Source organism: Megascapheus bottae, chromosome 11, assembly GCF_031878675.1.
Source record: "Megascapheus bottae isolate mThoBot1 chromosome 11, mThoBot2.hap1, whole genome shotgun sequence".
Taxonomy (NCBI): domain Eukaryota; kingdom Metazoa; phylum Chordata; class Mammalia; order Rodentia; family Geomyidae; genus Megascapheus; species Megascapheus bottae.
Window position 1 is genome coordinate 11794311 of NC_143519.1, and position 20417 is coordinate 11814727.

At 45.1% G+C, this 20417-nt stretch overlaps 1 protein-coding gene across 1 annotated transcript in view; it reads left to right on the plus strand.

Annotated features, from left to right (window-relative positions):
* The window catches only part of Abcc4 (ATP binding cassette subfamily C member 4 (PEL blood group)), a 191872-nt gene that overhangs the window by 53604 nt on the left and 117851 nt on the right, over positions 1-20417 (plus strand). Inside the window, exons 5-13 of the mRNA XM_090341965.1 lie at positions 3312-3401; positions 5370-5533; positions 6741-6866; positions 9004-9253; positions 13019-13120; positions 16187-16276; positions 18081-18272; positions 19047-19141; positions 19555-19641. Of these exons, the coding sequence (XP_090198091.1) occupies positions 3312-3401; positions 5370-5533; positions 6741-6866; positions 9004-9253; positions 13019-13120; positions 16187-16276; positions 18081-18272; positions 19047-19141; positions 19555-19641 (1196 nt within the window). The remainder of the gene's footprint in view (positions 1-3311; positions 3402-5369; positions 5534-6740; positions 6867-9003; positions 9254-13018; positions 13121-16186; positions 16277-18080; positions 18273-19046; positions 19142-19554; positions 19642-20417) is intronic.

The window sequence follows — 20417 nt, forward strand, 5'->3', positions numbered from 1 at the left end:
TCTGTCTGTCTCTGTCTCTCTCTCTCTCTCTCTTAAATGTTTTGGTGTTAGCCAGGCAGGCACTCTTACTGCTGAGCCACAACTCCAGCTCTGTTTTTTTGCCGGTATTGTTAAGATAGGGTCTTGTGTCGTGTCCACACCTGTGCCTCCACACTCTCCACCTGTCTTAGGCAAAGGAGTCTTGTGAACTGTGTTGCTCAGGTGGACTGTGAGCTACCCTATGTCCATGAACGACCCCGGCCAGCTTCCCAAGTATGTAGGATTGAGGGTACCAGCCACCAGCATCCCATAATTTATCATGATGTACCCCCACACAGATTGTTTTCTTTTTATCCTTCTTGGTTTTAATTAAGATTATTAGATATGTACATTAACATTTCTATCAAATTTGGGGTAATTGCAGTGATTTTCCTCTGTGTATGTCTGTCTGCCTGTCTGTCTGTCTGTTCATTTGCATATGTACTGGAGACTAAATCCTGGGCCTTGTGCACTTGTACATGCTTAGGCAAGTACCAAACCCTGGGTCCTCTTGTCTTTATTTCTGATAAATTTTTCCTTCACCATGTTCTCCTTTCTCTTCCAGAATCTAATCCATGCATACCATTCTCCCACAGAAGTCTTATGCTTTTTTCTTAAAAACAAAAACTGTTGCTATAGAGTTGACATGTATTACTGAGGGGTCACAGTTACAGGAATCAGGTCATCAGTCATGAGTACAATTCTTTTTTGAACTATATCTCCCCCTTCTATCACACTTTCTCTTATTCTTCAGCCTTGGCCCCCTCCACCTGTTTATCCTTCATATCCTAACCTATGGAAATAAGGATTTGTGGCTCTGGATAAATGGAAATAATCTGTTGTTGTTAACTGGAAAAATGTTCATTTCAGATATTCTACTGATCAATCGCAGTATTTACTGACTTTTCCCCCTTTTGGATATGGGTCATTTTTTTTCATTTATCATACTGTTTTACTAGTTGAATGCTATCAGTCTAGATTCAGAGGTTTCTGAGGTTGACATTATCAGAAGTAGTGCTCTCTCTCTCTCTCTCTCTCTCTCTCTCTCTCTCTCATTCTCTCTCTCTCTCTCTCATTCTCTCTCTCTCTCTCTCTCTCTCTCTCTCTCTCTCTCTCTCTCTCTCTCTTTCTCTCTCTGTCTCTCAATGATATAGCAGCTATTTCCGTTTTGAGCTTAATCCAAAGGCTGGCTGTAATTATTGAGATCTTCATACATGGCTTCCCTGGAGATCTTCATGCATGGCTTTGCTGGGGTTTCAGTGGAATGCCTGAAATCCTTACAATGACCCCTCTTCTCTAATTAAGTGAAATGCTGGGATTTCCCCTCTCCCCTTCCGTGACCTCCAGGATCTCCTGTGGCCTTCCACCTCTTGGAACCTTGCCCCAAGCATGCACTGTAAGTCCATTAGCCAAGTGCATTTTGTAAATCCCCACAGCATCTCCTTGGACCTCTGCCCTGCTGCTCTGGTCCGCAGAGTCTGATTGCTTCTACTCCTTGGAGCAGCCATCCCTGTGTTCTTCCTCTGCTCAGGGAAACTAGTTCTGCTTGGTCAGAAAAAGCCCTCAGGCCGAGCAGCAGGCCAGTCATGAGTCACCCCTGAGTTTCCTTCCCTCAAGGCTCTGTCCTCCATTGCTGTGGTCAGAGCCTGGAGACTGCTGCTTCCCACAGGGGGCCGGTCCATATAGCGTCAATCCTTCTGTCTGTTCTCTTGTGGTTCGGAGCAGAAGTCTGGGACTTTGTCTTCCTTCCTCATGAACAAAGTTAAAAGCACTTTACTCTTGTATTTCTTTTTGATCCTATCTGGAGTCCAACTGATTTTCTGTCAACAAAACCTTCATTTCCGTGGTCATTTCAAAGAGTTTTCATTAACTCGTAATAGTTGGGCTGAAAACCCACGTGTCTGAGCTTCCTGAGTCTGGCCTTTTATCCACCGCAGCACAGGCCCAGTGCATCAGGGCCATCCTACTCGTACTGCACTGATGGCAGCAGACATGACATCCTGATGATAATTTAAGTTGGGTGCACATGGTCTAGGGGATATCTCTTTCTTTTTATCTTTTACATTTCTTTGCATGTTCCCTCCCTCCCCCCTCTCTCCCTCCCTCCTTCTGATCAGTTACAGGATCAGAGTTTGATAGGTGCTGATGTATGCTGTTGGGCCTTGTGTTGACTATTAAAATTAGGTCTGGGTGTCTCCTCCTCTGGAATTGGCAGTGCAAGTATGTGTCAAGACAATGTGACAGCAACACATACCAGTGATTCAAGATTGATGTGTGTTGCTATGTCACGTTGGCTTGACAAACTTATCTTCTCATAGCTTCCAGTGACTCAGGTACCATAAGTTGTTTCTTCTCTGTAGCCCATATGCATATACACGCCATCTTCCCAGTTATTTGGTGACGTATTTTCTTACGTTTGCATGTCCTCCATGCCCTCAGCCTCACGACAGTCTTGTTATCTCTTGCCTGGGCTCTGTGTCTCAACCCCTCATTCTTCCTTCCTGGAGTTTCCTGGCCAATCATTCCTATTGTTTAATTGTGTTTCTCACTCAGGCTAAACAAAACATAAAATAACCATTTACAGATCCTTCTAGCTTGAGGCCATTAGTTACTTCCTAATCCTCCTTACCAGCCAGACTTTGGTCTTAAGAACTCAGCTTCGTCTACATTTCCCTTCTTGGAGCTTCTTGGGAGCTGCTTCTTCCAGCCATGGTACCCTTCCTTTCTCTGGATCATCCGAGATGGTCCCTCCTTCCTCCGGGGAGAGAGACACCGGCCTCCCCAGGTCTCTAGTCTACTGGACCACCTGTCCGCTTCACACTGAATTATGGGTATTTGTGCTCCTGTCTCGCCCTGTCTACAGATGGAAGGCTGCCTGTGACTCTCCTGTGCTGTCACTGTGTCTCCTGGGCCTCTTGTATCTTCACGTGATAGTAACTCCTTGACATTTCTCTCTCATCAGGACCCTGTGAGTGAGGTGTTTGGGGACTCTTTTCATTTATAGCATGTTTGAATGGCTTTGCAGATGACTAAAGATTGACTAGATGAATTATCCCAGTCCTGTAACTTTCCTGTGGCACACTTAACTGTGGGAAGTCCTTTGGTATACACCAACACCCTTGCGTACCTGACCATACTCACAGTCAGTAAAAAGCGAGGTGGGGAATTTTCTTCTCGTTTTCTCAGAGCCCTGACTTGAGCCTCCTTGGCCTTCATTAGGAAGATGTGGGCTTTGCTATATGACATTATACATTCCATTCTGAGTGCAGTCCTCGATTCTCTTTTTCTTTCAGGCACTGCGTCTTAGTAACCTGGCCATGGGGAAGACAACCACGGGTCAGATCGTCAACCTGCTGTCCAACGACGTGAACAAATTTGATTACGTAGGCTGCCCCCCCACCCCGTGGTTCCTTTTAGCACATGCCTCCCTGCCCCCCCTTTAGACCAATCTATCAGAGTACCAAGTTTCTTTTCTTTTATATAGACCAAGTTTTCTTTATGTTTCTTCCCACTCAATCTTCATTTACTTAAAAATGTTGCAGTGGTTGTTCAGGGGATTAGAATTTAACATTACCATCTTGGTATATTGTATTCATCGTCCTCCCTCCTCTTCATATGCCTTCCCACACTGGTCATGCTAAGTTTTTTACTTTTTTCTCATATGTATATTAAGTATTATGACTATATTTATCTAATATTCCCTTTCCTATTGATTTTTTCCTGAGGACATAGCACAGCCATATGTTTTTAAAACTTCACCTTCTACTTTTTTTTTTCTTTTTGGTACTGTCATGGGGCTTGAACTCAGCCTGGGTGCTGTCCCTGAGTTCTTCAGCTCAAGGCTACCACTCTACCCTTGAGTTAAGCCCCACTTCCAGTTTTCTAGGGGTTAATTGGAGATTAGGATCTCAGGTTCTTTTGTGCCCGGGCTGGCTTTGAACCTTGATCCTCAGATCTCAGCCTCCTGAATAGCTTAGGATTATAGGTGTGAGCCACCATGCCTGGCTTCACCTTGCACTTCTGTGTGCAGTGTAGATATAGTAAGATGTTTATCCCGTAGATCAGATATTTTGTCTTTCCAATGTTATGAAGAATATCAAAATAGTCCTCTACTATTTCTTCCTAACTCACAGTGTATGGTGATGGGGTATTGGTTAATTGTTTTTTCTTTTTTTCCTTTGGTAGTACTGAGGATTGAATTTCTGGCCTTGCCCTTTCCAGGCAGGCCCTCTGCCACTTTGAGCCACTCCTGTGCTCTTTTTATACTTATTTCTTGGGTAGGGTTTCACTTTTTGCCCAGGTGTGGTTGAACCATAGTCTACCTACTTAAGCTTTCTGCGTAGGCCTGTGAAACTAGGCATGTACCATCAGGCCCAACTTTGGTTGAGTTGAGGTATTGATCCTAGTTTTTCCCAAGGAAATAGGATTATGGGTATGTTGTAACACCTGGCTGCCTTTTTTTGAAGAGTCAACTCCTGACAGGTTAAGGGTTTTTGTTTTTCTTTTCTCAACACAATGTTTACCATATAGAAGTCCTTTGATAAACAGTGCTCACTAGGCAGTTACTAACTAGAAATAGCAACTCTTTCCTGCTGTATCATGCTGTGTTTTGTTTTTCTTTGTGAGGGGCTTGTGCTTGAACTCAGGACCTCTGGGCCCCATCTTTTACCTTTTTGCTCAAAGCTGGCATTCTACTACTTAAGTTATAGTTCGACTTCTGGCTTTTTGGTGTCACGAACTTTCCTGCCCAAGTTGACCTCAAACCTCAGTCCTCAGATCTCAGCCTTCTGAGATGCTAGGATGATGGATGTGAGCCACTAACACCAGCATCCATACTGTGCGCTCTGATGTTCCAGCTGCTGGTTGGCTCTGCATTGCACTGGGGCCACTTTTTTCAATTATTCATTTATTGAACACACTCAGTATCACATACTTGGCTCTGGAGGACCTTAAGGCTGTTGAGGGGATGCAGCACAGGAATAAAGGCTACAACCTATGGTAAACATTGTGGTGGAGCTTTTTCCCAGCATGCTGAGGGCTCCCGGTGAGCCAGGGCTCCATTGTTTTGTGGCAGAGAACATTGTGAAAAGTGCTGAGCCCGTCTGTGAGATGGACAAGGTCAATGTCTATGGCAGCATTGGCCTTGGGTCTTGTCACGCAGGGCTGAAGGCTTCCCTTTGCTGCCACAGGCTGTGGTATGGATTCTGGCATTTCTGTTGTAGTAGACTGAATCCCACTCTGACCCTTTCTGTTGGCTTCTTGGTATTCTGGTGAAGCCATTCTTTTCTGTTCTTCCTGGTTTTATTTTTCTGTACTGACAAGGACCCATGGTCCTTTTTTCTTTTTTGAAGGTGACAATTTTTTTACATTTCCTATGGGCTGGCCCACTGCAGGCCATCGCTGTGACTGCCCTGCTCTGGATGGAGATAGGAATATCATGTCTTGCTGGGATGGCGGTTCTGATTGTTCTTCTGCCTTTGCAAAGCTGCATTGGGAAATTGTTTTCATCTCTAAGGTAAGAGAAGGGCTGGTGTGACTACACACACACACACACACACACACACACACACACACACACACACACACACACACACACACACACACACAATGTCCAATGTATTTGCTAATGCCAGCTTTCTGCCTGATGCTTTGGTTCCGAAAGTCAAGAAATGCCTTTTATTATCTCTTCTTTGCATATGCTACAAGCTCTTCAGGCTGAGCCAACAGGGTCTGGCTGTGAGATGAAGGCCAGTATTAGAGGGGAAAGGTAAAGGATTTACTGGCTGCTGTCAACTCCCTTTCAGGCACTTGTGGTCTCAATCAGCAAAGTGTCTATAAGCAGAAGTTACTGAGGGAGAAGTTACTGAAACATGTGAAATAAGAATAAAATCAGTTGTTTTAGAGGCTTATTCTTAACTGCATAGGCCTTTTCTGTGCTTGCAATGGGACTCTTTTCATACGTGAATACCGTGTGTTGTTTTATTGCAATGTTTCCACTAAATTCTAAGTTCTCCAAGGGCAGGGTCAGTCAGTGAGGCACTGGTGGCTCTCGCCTATACTCGTGGATACTCAAGAGGCTGAGCTCTGAAGATCACGGAAAAAAAGCCAATCCTGGCAGCAAAGTCAATAAAATTAATCTCCAAGGAGCTCTAATTAATCTCCAAGAGACTCACGTGGTAGAGCTCTAGCTTTGAATAATAAAAAAAAAGCACAAGGATAGCCCCCAGATCCTGAAATCTAGCCCCATAACACCAAAAATTATATACATAAATATATACATAAAGTCTATATAATATATTCCTTGTCCAGTGCTCCATGGAGGCTGCTACTGCAGCTCTTCCTGTTCTGCCCCACAGCAATTCATCCCTGGTCTGCCAGCTGCTTCACAGTCCTATTTGATGTCCTGCTGCCTCCTCTCTCATCCTCCGCCCTGCCCCCCAGGAGATGGACTGACTGCATCTGACTCATTACCATCTTTTCCCTTGCCAGATTTGGCAACAGCTCCCGAATGTGTATGGAGTTGGACTGCCTTGCCATGTTGACTTTGTAACTGCAATTGTTCCTTTTCCACTGGTGTTGTGAGTCAGGCCATCTGGGCATCTGGTTGTTGTCGTGGCTCCAGAGCTGTAGGGACTCTCCTTAGATGGGCAGTCTGTGCCTGTGGCTGTAAGGAAAGGGAGAGGGAGGCTGCTGTGGCTTATTTGTCACTTCTGTCCCCTCAGGAGTAAAACTGCCTCTTTCACGGATGCCCGTATCAGGACCATGAATGAAGTCATAACTGGCATAAGGATAATAAAAATGTATGCTTGGGAGAAGTCATTTGCCAGTCTCATTGCCAGTTTGAGAAGGTAAGTGTTGTGTCTTCTTATTATGCTTTACTGGTTCCCTTTTGTACTGAATGGGAGTTAAGTCTGGCCAGGTGCCTGTGGCCTGTGGTCCTAGCTCCTCAAGAGGTTGAGATCTGAGGATCTTGGCACCAACCTGAGCAGACAAATCTAAGACACTCTTATCTCCTACCTCTAGTTTACCAGCAAAAATACAGACATGTAGCCAGGTGCCAGTGGCTCATGCCTGGAATCTTAGATACTTTGGAGGATGAGCTCTGAGGATAGTGGTTTGAAGCCAACCTGGACAGGAAAGTCTGTGAGACTCTAACTTCTAGAAGTGGTACTGTATGCTCAACTGGCAGAGCACTATCCTTGAGCAAAAGGCTCAAGGACAGAGCCCAGGCCCAGAGTTCAAGCCCCAGGATTGGCAATAAATAAACAAAATAAAAATCCAGAAATAGAGAAGAGGCTCAAGTGGTAGAATGCTGGGTTTATGCAAAAAAAAATTAAAGAAATAAAAAAATAAGAATGCAAGGCTCCAAGTTCAGCCCTAAGCACATGCATGCACACCTGCGGGCACGCTCACGTGCACACACACACACGCACACACACACACACACACACAAAGGATGATTGTGTCTATTAGGATCAACTTGAATATGACCCATGCCAATCCTGCTTGTTGCAGTATGGCTACATGCAGTGCTAGAGGGCCTGGGCTTGCATTAAAATAAACCTTCCCCCCTCCCAGTCCTGGGGCTAGTCAGGTATGGATGCTGTCCTGAGCTTCTTGAGCTCAAGGCTTGGGCTTTACCACTTGAGCCACAGCGCCAGCCACCTCCAGCCTTTTCTGAGTACCTTATTTGAAATAAGAGTCTCATGGATGTCCCTTCCAGTGCTGGCTTTGAGCTGTGATCCTCCTGAGTAGTTAGATGACGGATATGAGCCACCAGTGCCTGGCTCTGGGCTTCCGTTTATAAAGCCACAAAGTATTATACAAAAGTGATACAGAATGATGCAAAAACAAAATCTCACATGTTTATAATAAATACCCCAAATCTACCATCAGCAATGGTTTAAAAATGTAAAAAAAATTGAAAGTATTAAATTTAAAGTGAAACAAAGAATTAATGTTAATCCAGGCAAGTGAGATCAGTCTAGAGATTAGGTGTTTATTATTAGCAGCTATAGAGATGCAATTTCTATTAGCTTGCAAAACTTGGTTCTTTTTTCTTTTCTATTTTCTTTGTGCTTCTACTAGGGCTTAAATTCAGTGCTTTAGCACTGTGCTTTAGCTGCTTTAGCTGTCTCTCTACTACTTGAGCCACAGGCTCTACTTCTAACTTTTTTGGTAGTTAATTGGTTATGAGTCTCACTGGCTTTCATGCCCAGGCTGGCTTCAAACCATCATTCTCAGACCCCAGCCTCCTGAGTAGCTAGGACTATAGGCACAAGCCACTGGGGCCCAGCCATTTGGCTGGTTTTTATACTCTCATCTCTCCTGGTCACCTGTCACTTTTGTAACCTCTGCAGATGTGTCTCCCTTTTCAAATGTATTTCTTTCTTTCTTCTCCTTTGGCTTCCACCAACATGAGGCTGTCCTGATACCATCATTCCCAGTCAACTACCTCTTCCCCATGAGCCTTTGTGCCGGCTACTTCTGTATGAGACTTTGGGGATCTCAAAATTTCCAGTTTCTCTTCTCTTCCTGGGCTGTCTGTCTCCCCTCCTCCTCCCTCCTTCTGTTTCCTTTTCTTCCCTTGTCCCTCTTCTCCCTCCTCTCCTCTCCCTTCCCTTCTCATGGGTTCTAGGCTCCTGGATGGGGCAGATTGTGTCTCACTTACCCTTTGACCTCAGAGAGATGCCTGGCCCAGGACCCTGTTGGTGATCCTTATTGAATGACCCTGTTTCTGTGCTGTTCAATTGCAGTCCAGTGACCAGAGTGCTGCAGTGTGCCCTCAGCGTCTTAGGTTAGATGAGTAAGTGTGCCTATCGAGTGTGTTCTTAAACTGGCACCAGAACCCATGCTAGCAAATACTTCCATAATGGCAGTGTATCTTAGTGTTTATCTCTTACCTAGCCAGGGGCCTAGTGTAGGAGCTGTGTGACTTGGATATTCACTCTTCTATGGGAACCTGTATTCTACTCTCTTTTCCAGGAAGGAAATTTCTAAGGTTTTGAGAAGTTCCTACCTCAGAGGGATGAATTTGGCATCGTTTTTCGTTGCAAACAAAATCATCCTGTTCATGACCTTCACCACCTACGTCCTGCTCGGCAATGTCATCACAGCCAGCCGGGTGTTTGTGGCCATGACATTGTACGGGGCTGTGCGGTTGACAGTCACCCTGTTCTTCCCCTCAGCCATTGAGAGAGCGTCAGAGGCAATCGTCAGCATTCGAAGAATCGAGGTTTGGTGGCAAATAAAGTTTTAAAGTTGTAGGTAGCTCTTAAGTAAAGTGATGCCTTCATTTACTTAGTGTCATGGTGTTCCCATTTGGGGAGTTGTAACTTGTTGAACACCAAAGCGTGCAGACCAAAGTGTTGTGTGCTCCTGTTTTGTGCCAAGTGTGCTAACAGTTGCCCAAGAATTGTTGATCATTTATGAGTACAATAGAAACAGCCTTTCATGTATGAATGGTGACGGCAGGGAGTGAAGAAAATGTCTAAGACCAGGAGAAACAGATTGCATCTCCAAGGCAATGGCCAGGCCGTGACTGGAATCCCCAGTTGAGTGGAATTTGTGTTTGGGCTGGAAGGAAAGTATGTGTTGATGGTGCCTGCTCCTTGAGCAGCAGAACAGTGTTCCAAACCTCCCTGCTTATCCCAGTTGAAAAATGGGGAGTCGGAAAGAAAAGTCGACAGCCTCTAAAGAATAGCCAAGCATCTCTCCCATCTGTGAGATGTTAAGGAAGTTGTTGCAGGCCCCTTGTGTGCCTTATGGAATGCTCTAGAGGTCACACCCCTGGTATCCATGTTTTGTAATCATGAGAGCCAGCCAAGGCCCCTGGTCTCCAAGTTGTAGGTAACTGTCCTATTTTAAGCCCATTTTCTCTGTCTTAAGAATTAAGTAGGCCTGGCTAGGCCATGTGACCAGGTGAGGGTTCAAGCTGGAGTTCCTATTACATCCCCAGACTGAGGCATACAAATACACGTAGGCTAGAGACGGCCATTTTGAGCCCTTTTGCTCCCTCTGCTCCCTCCTCCCTTCTGTTGATGCTTTTCCTGGCTTTACAATGCAACCTTTGCTGAAAGAAAGAACATCTTTGTTTCCCCCTTCATAGATGTTTTGCTTATTGCTTTCTGATTCTTGTCTTTACGGTTCTCCCCTTGTTTTCCGCCCTCTTTTTGACTTTTCTTATTCTCAAGAACTTAACTATAATAGTCTTCTTCTTTGTCCAGTCTGTCTGTATCCACGATTTTTCTCCTTGCTTTGTCAGAGGGCCTCCTACATCACAGATAATTCACACAGCCACTATATGGGCCCGGCGGATGACAGGGACTCAAGTATTTGTGCACTGATAAATATGTCTGAACTGAAAGTTAATTGGCTCTGTGAGAGGGCCTGTGTGAATTTCTGCATGCAGGCTTTGGAAAAGTCAACTTTAATTCTTTTTTTTTTTTTTTTTTGTGGGTTGTGGGACCTGAAGCTTCTGCAAATATGATTCCAAATGGCTCACTCCTTAAATGAAATAACTGACACAGTAGAATATCACCATTAGACTAATGATCAGCAAGACCTTTAAAAGACTGAAAGAGGGGCCGGGAGTTTGGCCTAGTGGTTAAAGTGCTTGCTTAGCATGCATGAAGACCCGGTTTGATTCCTCGGTACCACATACATAGAAAAAAGCTGGAAGTGGTGCAGAGGCTCAAGTGGTAGAGCTCTAGCCTTGAGAAAGTCCAAGGACAGTGCTCAGGCCCTGAGCCGAAGCCCAGGACTGGCAAAAAAAAAAAAAAAAAAAAGACTGAAAGAAATGATCCTTTTTAGAGTAACTTATTTAAAGGTTGTTGGTCCTTTCTCACATGTACTCACTCCCCCTGTCTGTCAGATTCGATTTGCCTGTGGGTTCTAGAATGCCTGCTAAAGATCATTTGTTCAGGTTTACTTGTCACTCCTGTAAAACTTCTTGTAAGATTCTCTGTGGTGAAAGCAGACACACACTAGAGGGCATGAAGCAATAGAGACCCGTTTTCCATTCTGGAGGCCAGAAGTGTGAAATCCAGGCATCAGCAGGACCTCATTCCTTTGAGAGAATGAGCCTTGGGGGCAGAATCACTCTGGTTGGTCCAGCCTCCAGCCGCTGTGGCACTTGTCACTGGCCTGCAGCTACATTATTGCCATCTTGGTCTTCATCTTCCTGCCTGTGTGTCCGTGTCTGTCTTTGTCTCATCTCTTTGTTTCATCTCTTCTTACCCAGAAGCCAATCTTGGTATAGTAGGGCTGGTTATACTCCAGTAGGACAGCACTTAATTATATCTGTAGCCTGTTTTAAAAATAAAAGCACCTAGAAGGTGTGGGGATTATTCATCTTTTCTGGGGACAGGGATGTCTTAGTCTGTACTTCCACAACAGAATACTCCAAGCTGGGTAATTGCCAAAGAAATTTGTTTTTCCTAGTTTAGGAGGATAGGAAGGTGCTGGCTAGTGTGCTGTTTTGCTCTCTGGATGGGAAAGGGGAAGTGTAGTGTTCTCATGGTGGAAGGTGGAAGAGCAGGAATCCTCCTGATTCCTCTTTTATAAAAGCTTTAATCCCACTCACAGTGGGGGAGCTCTTATATGCTGGTGTGTGTGTGTGTGTGTGTGTGTGTGTGTGTGTGTGTGTGTGTGTGTGTGATAGAGCATGTTAGCGATAGGGTCTCACACATGCTGGATAAATGCTTTATTATTAAGCCATGTCCACTGTCCAAAGACTCGCCTTCATCCACTCCATTTCAAGATCTAGATTGGTGAGATGCTCTGTAGAATTAGTGATACGTACTTCTTATTCTACCAGGCATGTTCTTCACCTAGAGGGCAGTCTCTGAGGCCATGGGTGGGGTGAAAGAACATTTCTGAAAGCCTGAGCTTGAGTCACATGACCACATGTAGCCACCTGGGAGCCTGGGAAGAGTAGTCTTCATTCTGGGTGGCCATGAGCCTGCTGTAGATTGGGAGGTTTTGTTTACCAGAGAAGGCTGAAAGCAGATTTCAAGTACGCCATCAATTTCTAACACACATTCAAAAGCAAGGGGAGGCAGATAGGAATGGTCTTGATGGTCTACTTTTCTATGTCACTCTTGTTTTACTAGTTGGTCTAGTATTTGATGAACAGGAAGGTGTTTTCCTGTTATCATTACGTTAGATTGTAATGATCAGCAGAAATTTGTTTCATTCATTTAAATTGTGTTGCCTGACTACTGACTAGGGTAGTTGAAGATGAAGCCATTCTTGCTGTATAAAGGGGAAGATATTTACTAAGGAAAAGAAGGCAAGCAATTGGGCAAGAGGCACATAAAATGTTTTTAGGAGCTAGAAGCTTAGCTAGATAAGGGGATGTTATTTAGATCGGATTGTTTAAGTGGTAATGACAGACTGGGATATGGGACCTGCTCAAGAGAGGAGAAAGAAAGACTATCAAGACAGACAGGCACAGTCCAGACTTCCTTCTGTCTCTGCCAAGTGTCTTGTGTCCTGAACCTGAACTTCCGGCCCAGTTCCATTGCCGAAGAGCTCGACCTTCCACTCTGCTTCTGGCTTCTGGCATGATCTATTATGTCTTTGTAAATCATTTCCAGTCCCCAAGATGATAGATTGTCAGAAACACAAACCAAATCATTAAAAGTGCCCATTTCACCTGTGCTCATATAAAGCAATAATGTTACTTTAGGAAGGATCCATATTCCTCCCCTTCTCTTTCCCCTCTCCTCTCCCCCCTCCCCTCCCCTCCCTTCTTTTCTCCCTTCTCCCCTCTCTCTTCTTTCTTTCTCTCCCCACCACCCTTACCCCTGTTAATAGAGAACATGTTTTGATAGGAGTTCAGTACTTTAAATACCATTGTTAAAATGATCAGTAAATCTGTTAGACATAAAGCGATATATTACAGATTCCAAAGGAACACTGAGTTTAGTTTGTGCTTTCATTTCTGCAGTTTTTACAATTTGTGTTTTTCTTTTCTCCCCCTCCCCACCCTCTCCAGAGCTTTCTTTTACTTGATGAGATCTCACAGCGTAAACCCCTGCCGCCACCAGATGGTAAAGCTCTAGTACACGTTCAGGATTTCACTGCCTTCTGGGACAAGGTAACAGAGTCTTTGTTACAAGGCTGTCACTCCCAAGAGATATTGAGTGACACTGATTTTAACAGAATTTGGATGTTGCACATTGAATCAAAGGTGACTGGCTCATTTGATGAATATGTGCTGTGTTAACATCCTCGAAGTCACGAGTTGGGGTTGCTGTCAGTAGAAAGTTAAGTATTAGCCAGGTGCTGGTGGGTTCACTCCTGCAATCCTAGCTGAGAGCTGAGGACCATAGTTCAAAACCAGCCTAGGCAGAAAAGTCCACGAGACTCTTAACCTCTGTGGTAGAGTGACAGTCTTGAGTGTAAAAGCTAAGGGACAACACCAAGGCCCCGAGTTCATGCACCTGTACTGATATTTACGTGTTCAGACAGATGCACAGACACACAAAGGAAAACCACATCATTGTACCACCTCACAGGGTGCTTTTACTTGCTTTCCTGGTCTTTCCTACCTGCTTGGCATATCCCAGGTACACAGTGTTGACAGGAACTACTGATAAAGTTTGTGGTCATAGGCAGCGGTGGGGGGGGCGGGGGTTGCTGCTGTGTTAGGTAATGTGCCAAGGGAGTCAAGACAACTGGGTGTGACCATCTCCACCCTTCCTGTCACCTGGAAAATGGATGCTTTCCTCTTCACCTATACTGATGTGTCCTCAGGCTTTCCACTTTTTGTACTAACCATGCCCCATGTTGCGGGGGTGGGGGGTGGGGGGTGTTTGGGTCCTGTCCAGTGAGGGAATGGTAGGAGGGGAGGGACACAGACATGGGTTTTGGATGGGGGAAGCCGTGATGGAATGAAGAACATGGAGGGCCAGACTCCATTGAAGCCTGCAGGAGAGTCAGGTGACTGAAGGCAGAGCTCACCAACGCAGGTCTCATTTATAAACTCAATTTTGAGGTTGTGGTCTTGTGGGAGTATCATGTTTCCCCAGGAACTGGGCTTTATGTCCCACTGGGTCCCTGGGACCTAAAACTTGTCCATGCATGCCCCAGTGTGGGGTGACTGAGATGGGCTGGCCAAGTTCCCTGAGCCATCAAGCGCTGCCCCCTGGTGGTTACAGTGAAGCATCAGCCATTTTGACCTCACTGTCAACAGTTACTATCTGTTTTCTTCTATTGTATACTATATTTAATTATTTTGTTCTACAAAAGGATCACCTTGAACTCAGAGTCTTGTTGTATTCTTCCCTCCACCCTATTTAATTAAGCCTGTCACTCTTGCCACTTCAGCCACACCTCTAACTTCTAGCTTTTTACTAGTTTCTTGGAGATAAGAGTCTCACAGTCTTTTATACCTGGACTGGCTTTGAGCCACAATCTTCAAGTCTCAGTGACCTGAGTAACTAGGATTACAGGTGTCAGTCACCAGTACCTGGCTTTAGTTTTCTTTGAATAGTTTTGATATCTGGATTTGAACAAGGTTTTTTTTTTTTTTTTATACTTGGTGATTACTACTACTGATGTTCTCTACTCAACTTAAACCAATTTTTAAAAATATCACCTGACTTTTGCATAAAAAGATACTTCAGTACAGATTGTCATTGAATGGGGAAAGGAAACCTTTAGGCTTATGGTGCTCTGATAAGTTCTTCCTCGTTTGCCAATGCTTTAAAAAAAAAAATTTTTTTGTCAGTCATGGGACTTGAACTCAGGGCCCAATACCGTTCCTGAACTTTTTCCTCAAGGATGATACTCCACACTTTAAGCCACTGGTGGTTAATTGGAGAGAGAGGAGGGTCTTACAGACTTGCCTGTCTGGGCTAACTTTGAACGACTATCCTCAGATCTCAGCCTCCCGAGTAGCCAGGATTACAAGTGTGAACCACCAGTACCTGCTTTCCCATGCATGTATTATCTCAGTTCATTCTGTAATATTTGAAAGTTCTGTTTAGAAGGTATGAATTTGATTTGGTCTCTTAAGGAAGAAATTGAACCAAAAAACTGCAAAACATTTTTTTCCCAAAATATTAGAAATTACTCAGAATTTTCTCAAAATGTCATTCAGGTTGAATATGCCTTATCTGAAATGCTTGAGACTGGGGACATTGCAGATTTCTGATTGTTTCTGGATTTTGGAATATAACGAGAGATCTTAGGGACCCCAGTGGGGAGCGAGACCTCAAAAGATGAACTTCAGCTACTTTTTGTTCATCTGCACGTAGCGTGAAGGTGATTTTGTTCAGCGACACGAGATGTTGATTGGGATGTTCAGAATTGGGAGAGTTTATATTTTAGATGAGCCATGTTCAGCCTGTACATGTAAAGCTGCAGGCATGTCTTCAATCTCTTCATCTTAGGATGAGTAGATGGATAGTTTTGTGGCTCAAATAGTCAATGACTGAGTTGGACTAGAAAGCTATAGTACGTAGCTCCGTGGGCTAACTCTCTAGCTCTGCTCTGTGTCCACTGTCCACCAGGATACCAAGGAGCATCCCAGGTATAGAACTGGGACACGATTGCTTTGCCCTGTTGGTCATTTCTTCTTCCCCATTCATTGCTAAATTAGCGCTCCAGGTTACACTGTGGGCTAGCATTTGTATGAGTCATTTACATTTACATTTATAGGTATTATATTTTTATTTACATTTATATATTATTTTAAAATAAACATTTTTGTGTATTTAAATTTCTATAAGCATCTTCTTGCTTATGGAGCATTGCCGAGATTTATTCCCTCTCCAGTAAAAATGGAGAGTTTTGTAAAGTTTTCTCAGGATTAGTCACAGCCCAGCACATGCCTCTGCTGCCACCTTGTGGAAGGTACAGAGCTAGAAGGCTAGAAACACTGTTAATGACTACGCACTTCCTTGCTGAATGTTCTATGTTGGGGACTCTTAACGAACCAAGAAATGCCCGTATGTGTTGCTTAAAAGCTGTGGACGTTGATAGCTGCTGTCATAGGAAACCCAATACAAGAACATTTAGCCTTCCTTATCTATCCAGGCTGCCTTGCTGCTTCAGACACCCAAAGAAACACAACTGGGTGAATGAAATGATCTGTATTACTTCATTAAAATTAAAACGGGCTCTTTTTCTTTTCCTTCTGGTGAATTTTTATTGGTAGACATTAGATACGCCAACCCTCCAAGGCCTGTCCTTTACCGTCAGACCCGGTGAATTGTTAGCTGTGATTGGTCCCGTGGGCGCAGGCAAGGTAAGTGTACAACGCGTTGTGGCAGCAGGTCTCAGAGTGTGGGCGACACAGTTTTGAGTTGTGTATCCCTGAATCGCATTTCTCAGCACGGGCCATTAGTGTTACGGGGAGGTTTCGGGCCTGAGTCTGGGCGGCGCGTTCTCTTTTGTTTGATTCGTGCTGGAAATGGCGCATTTAGAAGCATCTTGTGTGGAAGGTGGATGTGTCAGTGAGGAAACTGGTTTTTGTGGCCAATATTTCAGGATACAATCACTGAGAAGGAGGGCTCGTTTCTGTTAGAGGGCCCCCTAGGTGTTGCGGGATGTCTGGAGGCTGTGCAGCTTTCAACATTTCGTCTTGCAGTTTACTCACATCGTGTCAAGGTATATTGAGGAAAAATGAACTCATATATCGCATAGGGCTCTCCTTCCCTCCCTTTTCTCTTCCTTTCTTCCTTCCTTCCCTCTCTTCTTCCTCCTCCTCTTCTTCCCTACTCCCTCCTTTTCTTCTTTCTTCCCTCCCTTACTTTCTCCTCTTCCTCCTTTTCCACCTCTTTGTGCTAGCCAGTACAGGGGTTGAACTCAGGGCCGGGGTATCATCTCTTGACCTTTTCACTCAAGGTCAGTGCTTCACACTTGATCTTTCTGATGTGCCTGGGCAGGGTTCGTATTTCCAAGCCTCAGATCTCAGCCCCCCGAGAAGGTGGGATTACAGGTGTGAGCCACCAGTACTCACCACATGCCTTCTAATGAAGAGATGCAGAAAAGCCAGACCTTAATATTTCTGCTTTCCAGAAGCTTCCAGGTTCTAGGCAAGACAGATAGGCAAACGAGATCAGTGCTTCAAGCACTCATAATAGTAGGTACAGAGACATCACATCTGTGTGTGGTAACAGGCTTGGAGTAGCCATGTGGGCACGCTTGATGTCATGCATTCTTTTTTTTGCCAGTCCTGGGCTTGAGCTCAGGGCCTGAGCACTGTCCTTGGACTTTCTCAAGGCTAGAGCTCTACCACTTGAGCCTCAGCACCACTTCTGGCTTTTTTCATGTATGTGGTACTGAGGAATCAAACCCAGGTCTTCGTGAATGCTAGGCAAGCATTCTACCACTAGGCCAAACTCCCGGCCCCACATTTTTTGCGGGGGGACAGTCCTGGGCCTTGAACTCAGGGCCTGAGCACTGTTCTTGGGCTTTTGCAAGACTAGAGCTCTACCAACAGAGCCATAGCAGCTCTTCTGGCTTTTTTTCTATATATATGGTATTGAGAAATTGAACCTGGGTCTTCATGAATGCTAGGCAAGCATTCTACCACTAGGCCAAACTCCCGGCCCGTGTCATGCATTCTTAAACAATGAAGCATAGGAATCTAAATGTAGCGTGTGTAAATGACAGAGTGAATACTCCTTTTGGGATGGATTTTCAAATTTTTCCCCATGTACAATAACACTGTGTGTATTATTTATTCGTAGCTTTTCTGGAAAAAGTCCTTGCTAAATTAGTGAAGGGGACGAGGTACAGTAACAGCTCTGCTCAGCATCAGTCCTGTGTGGGCTCCATGCTTAGTTGCACATTGCATTTCCTATAGTTTTCCTAATTACATACAACAGTTCTATAGAGCATTCCATCTGGGAGAAACGTGCTTAGGCAGCGTGGATGGTCACCCTTTATTTATTTACTCTTTTATGAAACATTGCTTGGTGCTTTTATTTCAATCTGTTTTAAATGAGGGCCTGATAGTAGCTGACTCCAGGCTGGGCAGGTCTGGAGAGCAGCCTTTCCCCTGTCCCCCATGCTGACTGCATGCATTTGTTTGTGACGTGTTTCAGTCCTCCCTTTTGAGTGCTGTGCTCGGAGAGCTGCCTGCGAACCAGGGGCTGGTCAGTGTGCATGGAAGAATTGCCTATGTCTCCCAGCAGCCCTGGGTGTTCTCTGGGACCGTGAGGAGTAATATTTTATTTGGAAAGAAATACGAGAAGGAACGCTATGAGAAAGTGATAAAGGCTTGTGCTTTGAAAAAGGTGAGTGACCACTGCTTAGTTTCCTATGCCTGACTTTCTAAGTAGTAGTATGGCTTCAACTGCAAGATGTCAAAAGAGGCACGGGAGGCTCAAACCTACAATCCTAGCTGCTCAAGAGGCTGAGATCTGAGGGGGGAGGTTCAAAGCTAGCCGAAGTAGAAAAGTGGAGGGTTCTCATCGCCAAAATAATCAGCAGTAAGGGGGGCCAAATGGTAGAGCCCCAGCTGTGATCCGGGAAGCTCTACTACTGTACCAATAAGAAAAAAAAAAGATTTCATGTAAGAAATTTTACAAATATTATTTAATACTTTAGGCTAGTCTCCTGTGAACACAGACACACACACACACACACACACACACACACACACACACACACACACACACACACACACACACACACGGCTGTTTGAATCCAGGTATGGCAAAAGCTGGTGAATAATTTAGGTGCTAGCAGACTCTGTGGGGTCTGGACCCCAACTGTTCTTTTCTATTCTGTGTTTCCCTGTGTCGTGCTTCCTTCATTGCCATAGTCCCTGTGGCCAGGACAATCCCCCTGGCCCATAGTTGGTGCTTAGCACATAGCCATTAGGAGAATGAAGTGCATACATTCCGTGAGGGGAAAGGCAGGGTACAGCATGAAAGCGCTTGCGGGAGTTTGGGGAAAGGATAAAAGTTAGTCTCTGTGATCAAGTACTTGCACATGCCTCACGAAGATCAGACTGAGCATCGCACACTTTCCGATTGCCTTTTCTCTTCTTGCCTCTCTCCACGCAGGACTTGGAGCTTTTGGAGGATGGAGACTTGACGGTCATCGGAGACCGAGGAGCCACGCTGAGTGGAGGGCAGAAAGCTCGGGTGAACCTTGCAAGGTAACGGGCTTTCCACGGCCATTCCACGTGTGTGTCAGTGGGGGAGGGAGCCCCCAGCCTGCTTGCTGCAGGATGAAGTATGGGGCTGGGGGCTATTCTTTAGGTGTTTTTTGTTTTTGTTTTTGTTTTTGTTTTTTGCCAGTACTGGGCTTGATCTCAGGGCCTGAGCACTGTCCTTGGACTTTCTCAAGGCTAGAGCTCTACCACTTGAGCCTCAGCACCACTTCCAGGTTTTTTTCTATGTATGTGGTACTGAGGAATCGAACCCCGGTCTTTGTGCATGCTAGGCAAGCACTTTAACCACTAGGCCAAACTCCCGGCCCCGGGAAGTTCAGCTGGGGTGTTGGGAAGATCCCAGGAGGCGTGGGCAGCAGAGGGAGGGCTTCCATCCGAGCCCTCTCCCCATTCTCCAGGGCCGTCTACCAGGATGCTGACATCTACCTCCTGGACGACCCTCTCAGCGCCGTGGATGCAGAAGTTGGCAAGCATCTGTTCCAGCTGTGAGTTTGTCTTCTTTTCCGGTCAGCTTGGGACTGAGCTCCTGTTACTTGGTGGCCTTCTTTTCCTTCTTCACTTCTGCCCCTCAGAGCCCCTTCATTCGTAGGGAAAAGTTTTGCAGAGAAAAGTATTGATGTGGCCATGAGGTCACTATTAGAAAGTCATGAAACAAGTAGCGCGCTCTTACCTGGAAATGACATTTTGTCTGACTCTCCAGCTACACGTGTGGATAGTCAGGGATCTAGACCTGAAGAAGAAAGGGCACAATATTCATTTACTCAGCAGCCTGGTGATGGCCTGGCACCTGTTTTGTTCTTTTGTTTGGTTGCTTATTTATTTTTTTTGTGCCAGTACTAGGTCTTCTACACAGGGCTTTAGATGTTTGTTTAGCTTTTTCACTCAAGGCTGGCCACTCTACCTCTTAAGCCATACCTCCACTTCTGTGGTTTTTGTTGTTGTTGTTGTTAATTGTAGATAAGAATCTCATGGACTTTGCCACCTGGGCTGGCTTTCAACTGTGAGCCTCAGATCTCAGCTTCCTGAGTAGCTAGGCTTACAGCGAGTGACTAGTTCTGGGCTGTTGCTTTGTTGCTACTCTGTCCTTTGTTTATGATCTGTGTGTAAGCTGTTTCATTTTTAAACAGTACTGATGAGGGCACTGTGGAAAGGCCTGGTATTGGTCTGTAGCTTCGGGAATACTTTGTGAAGTCTAGAACTGAAGGATGATTTGTGTTCTATCAAAACTATAGCTTCAAGAGTCCAGCCTTGGCAACTTGGT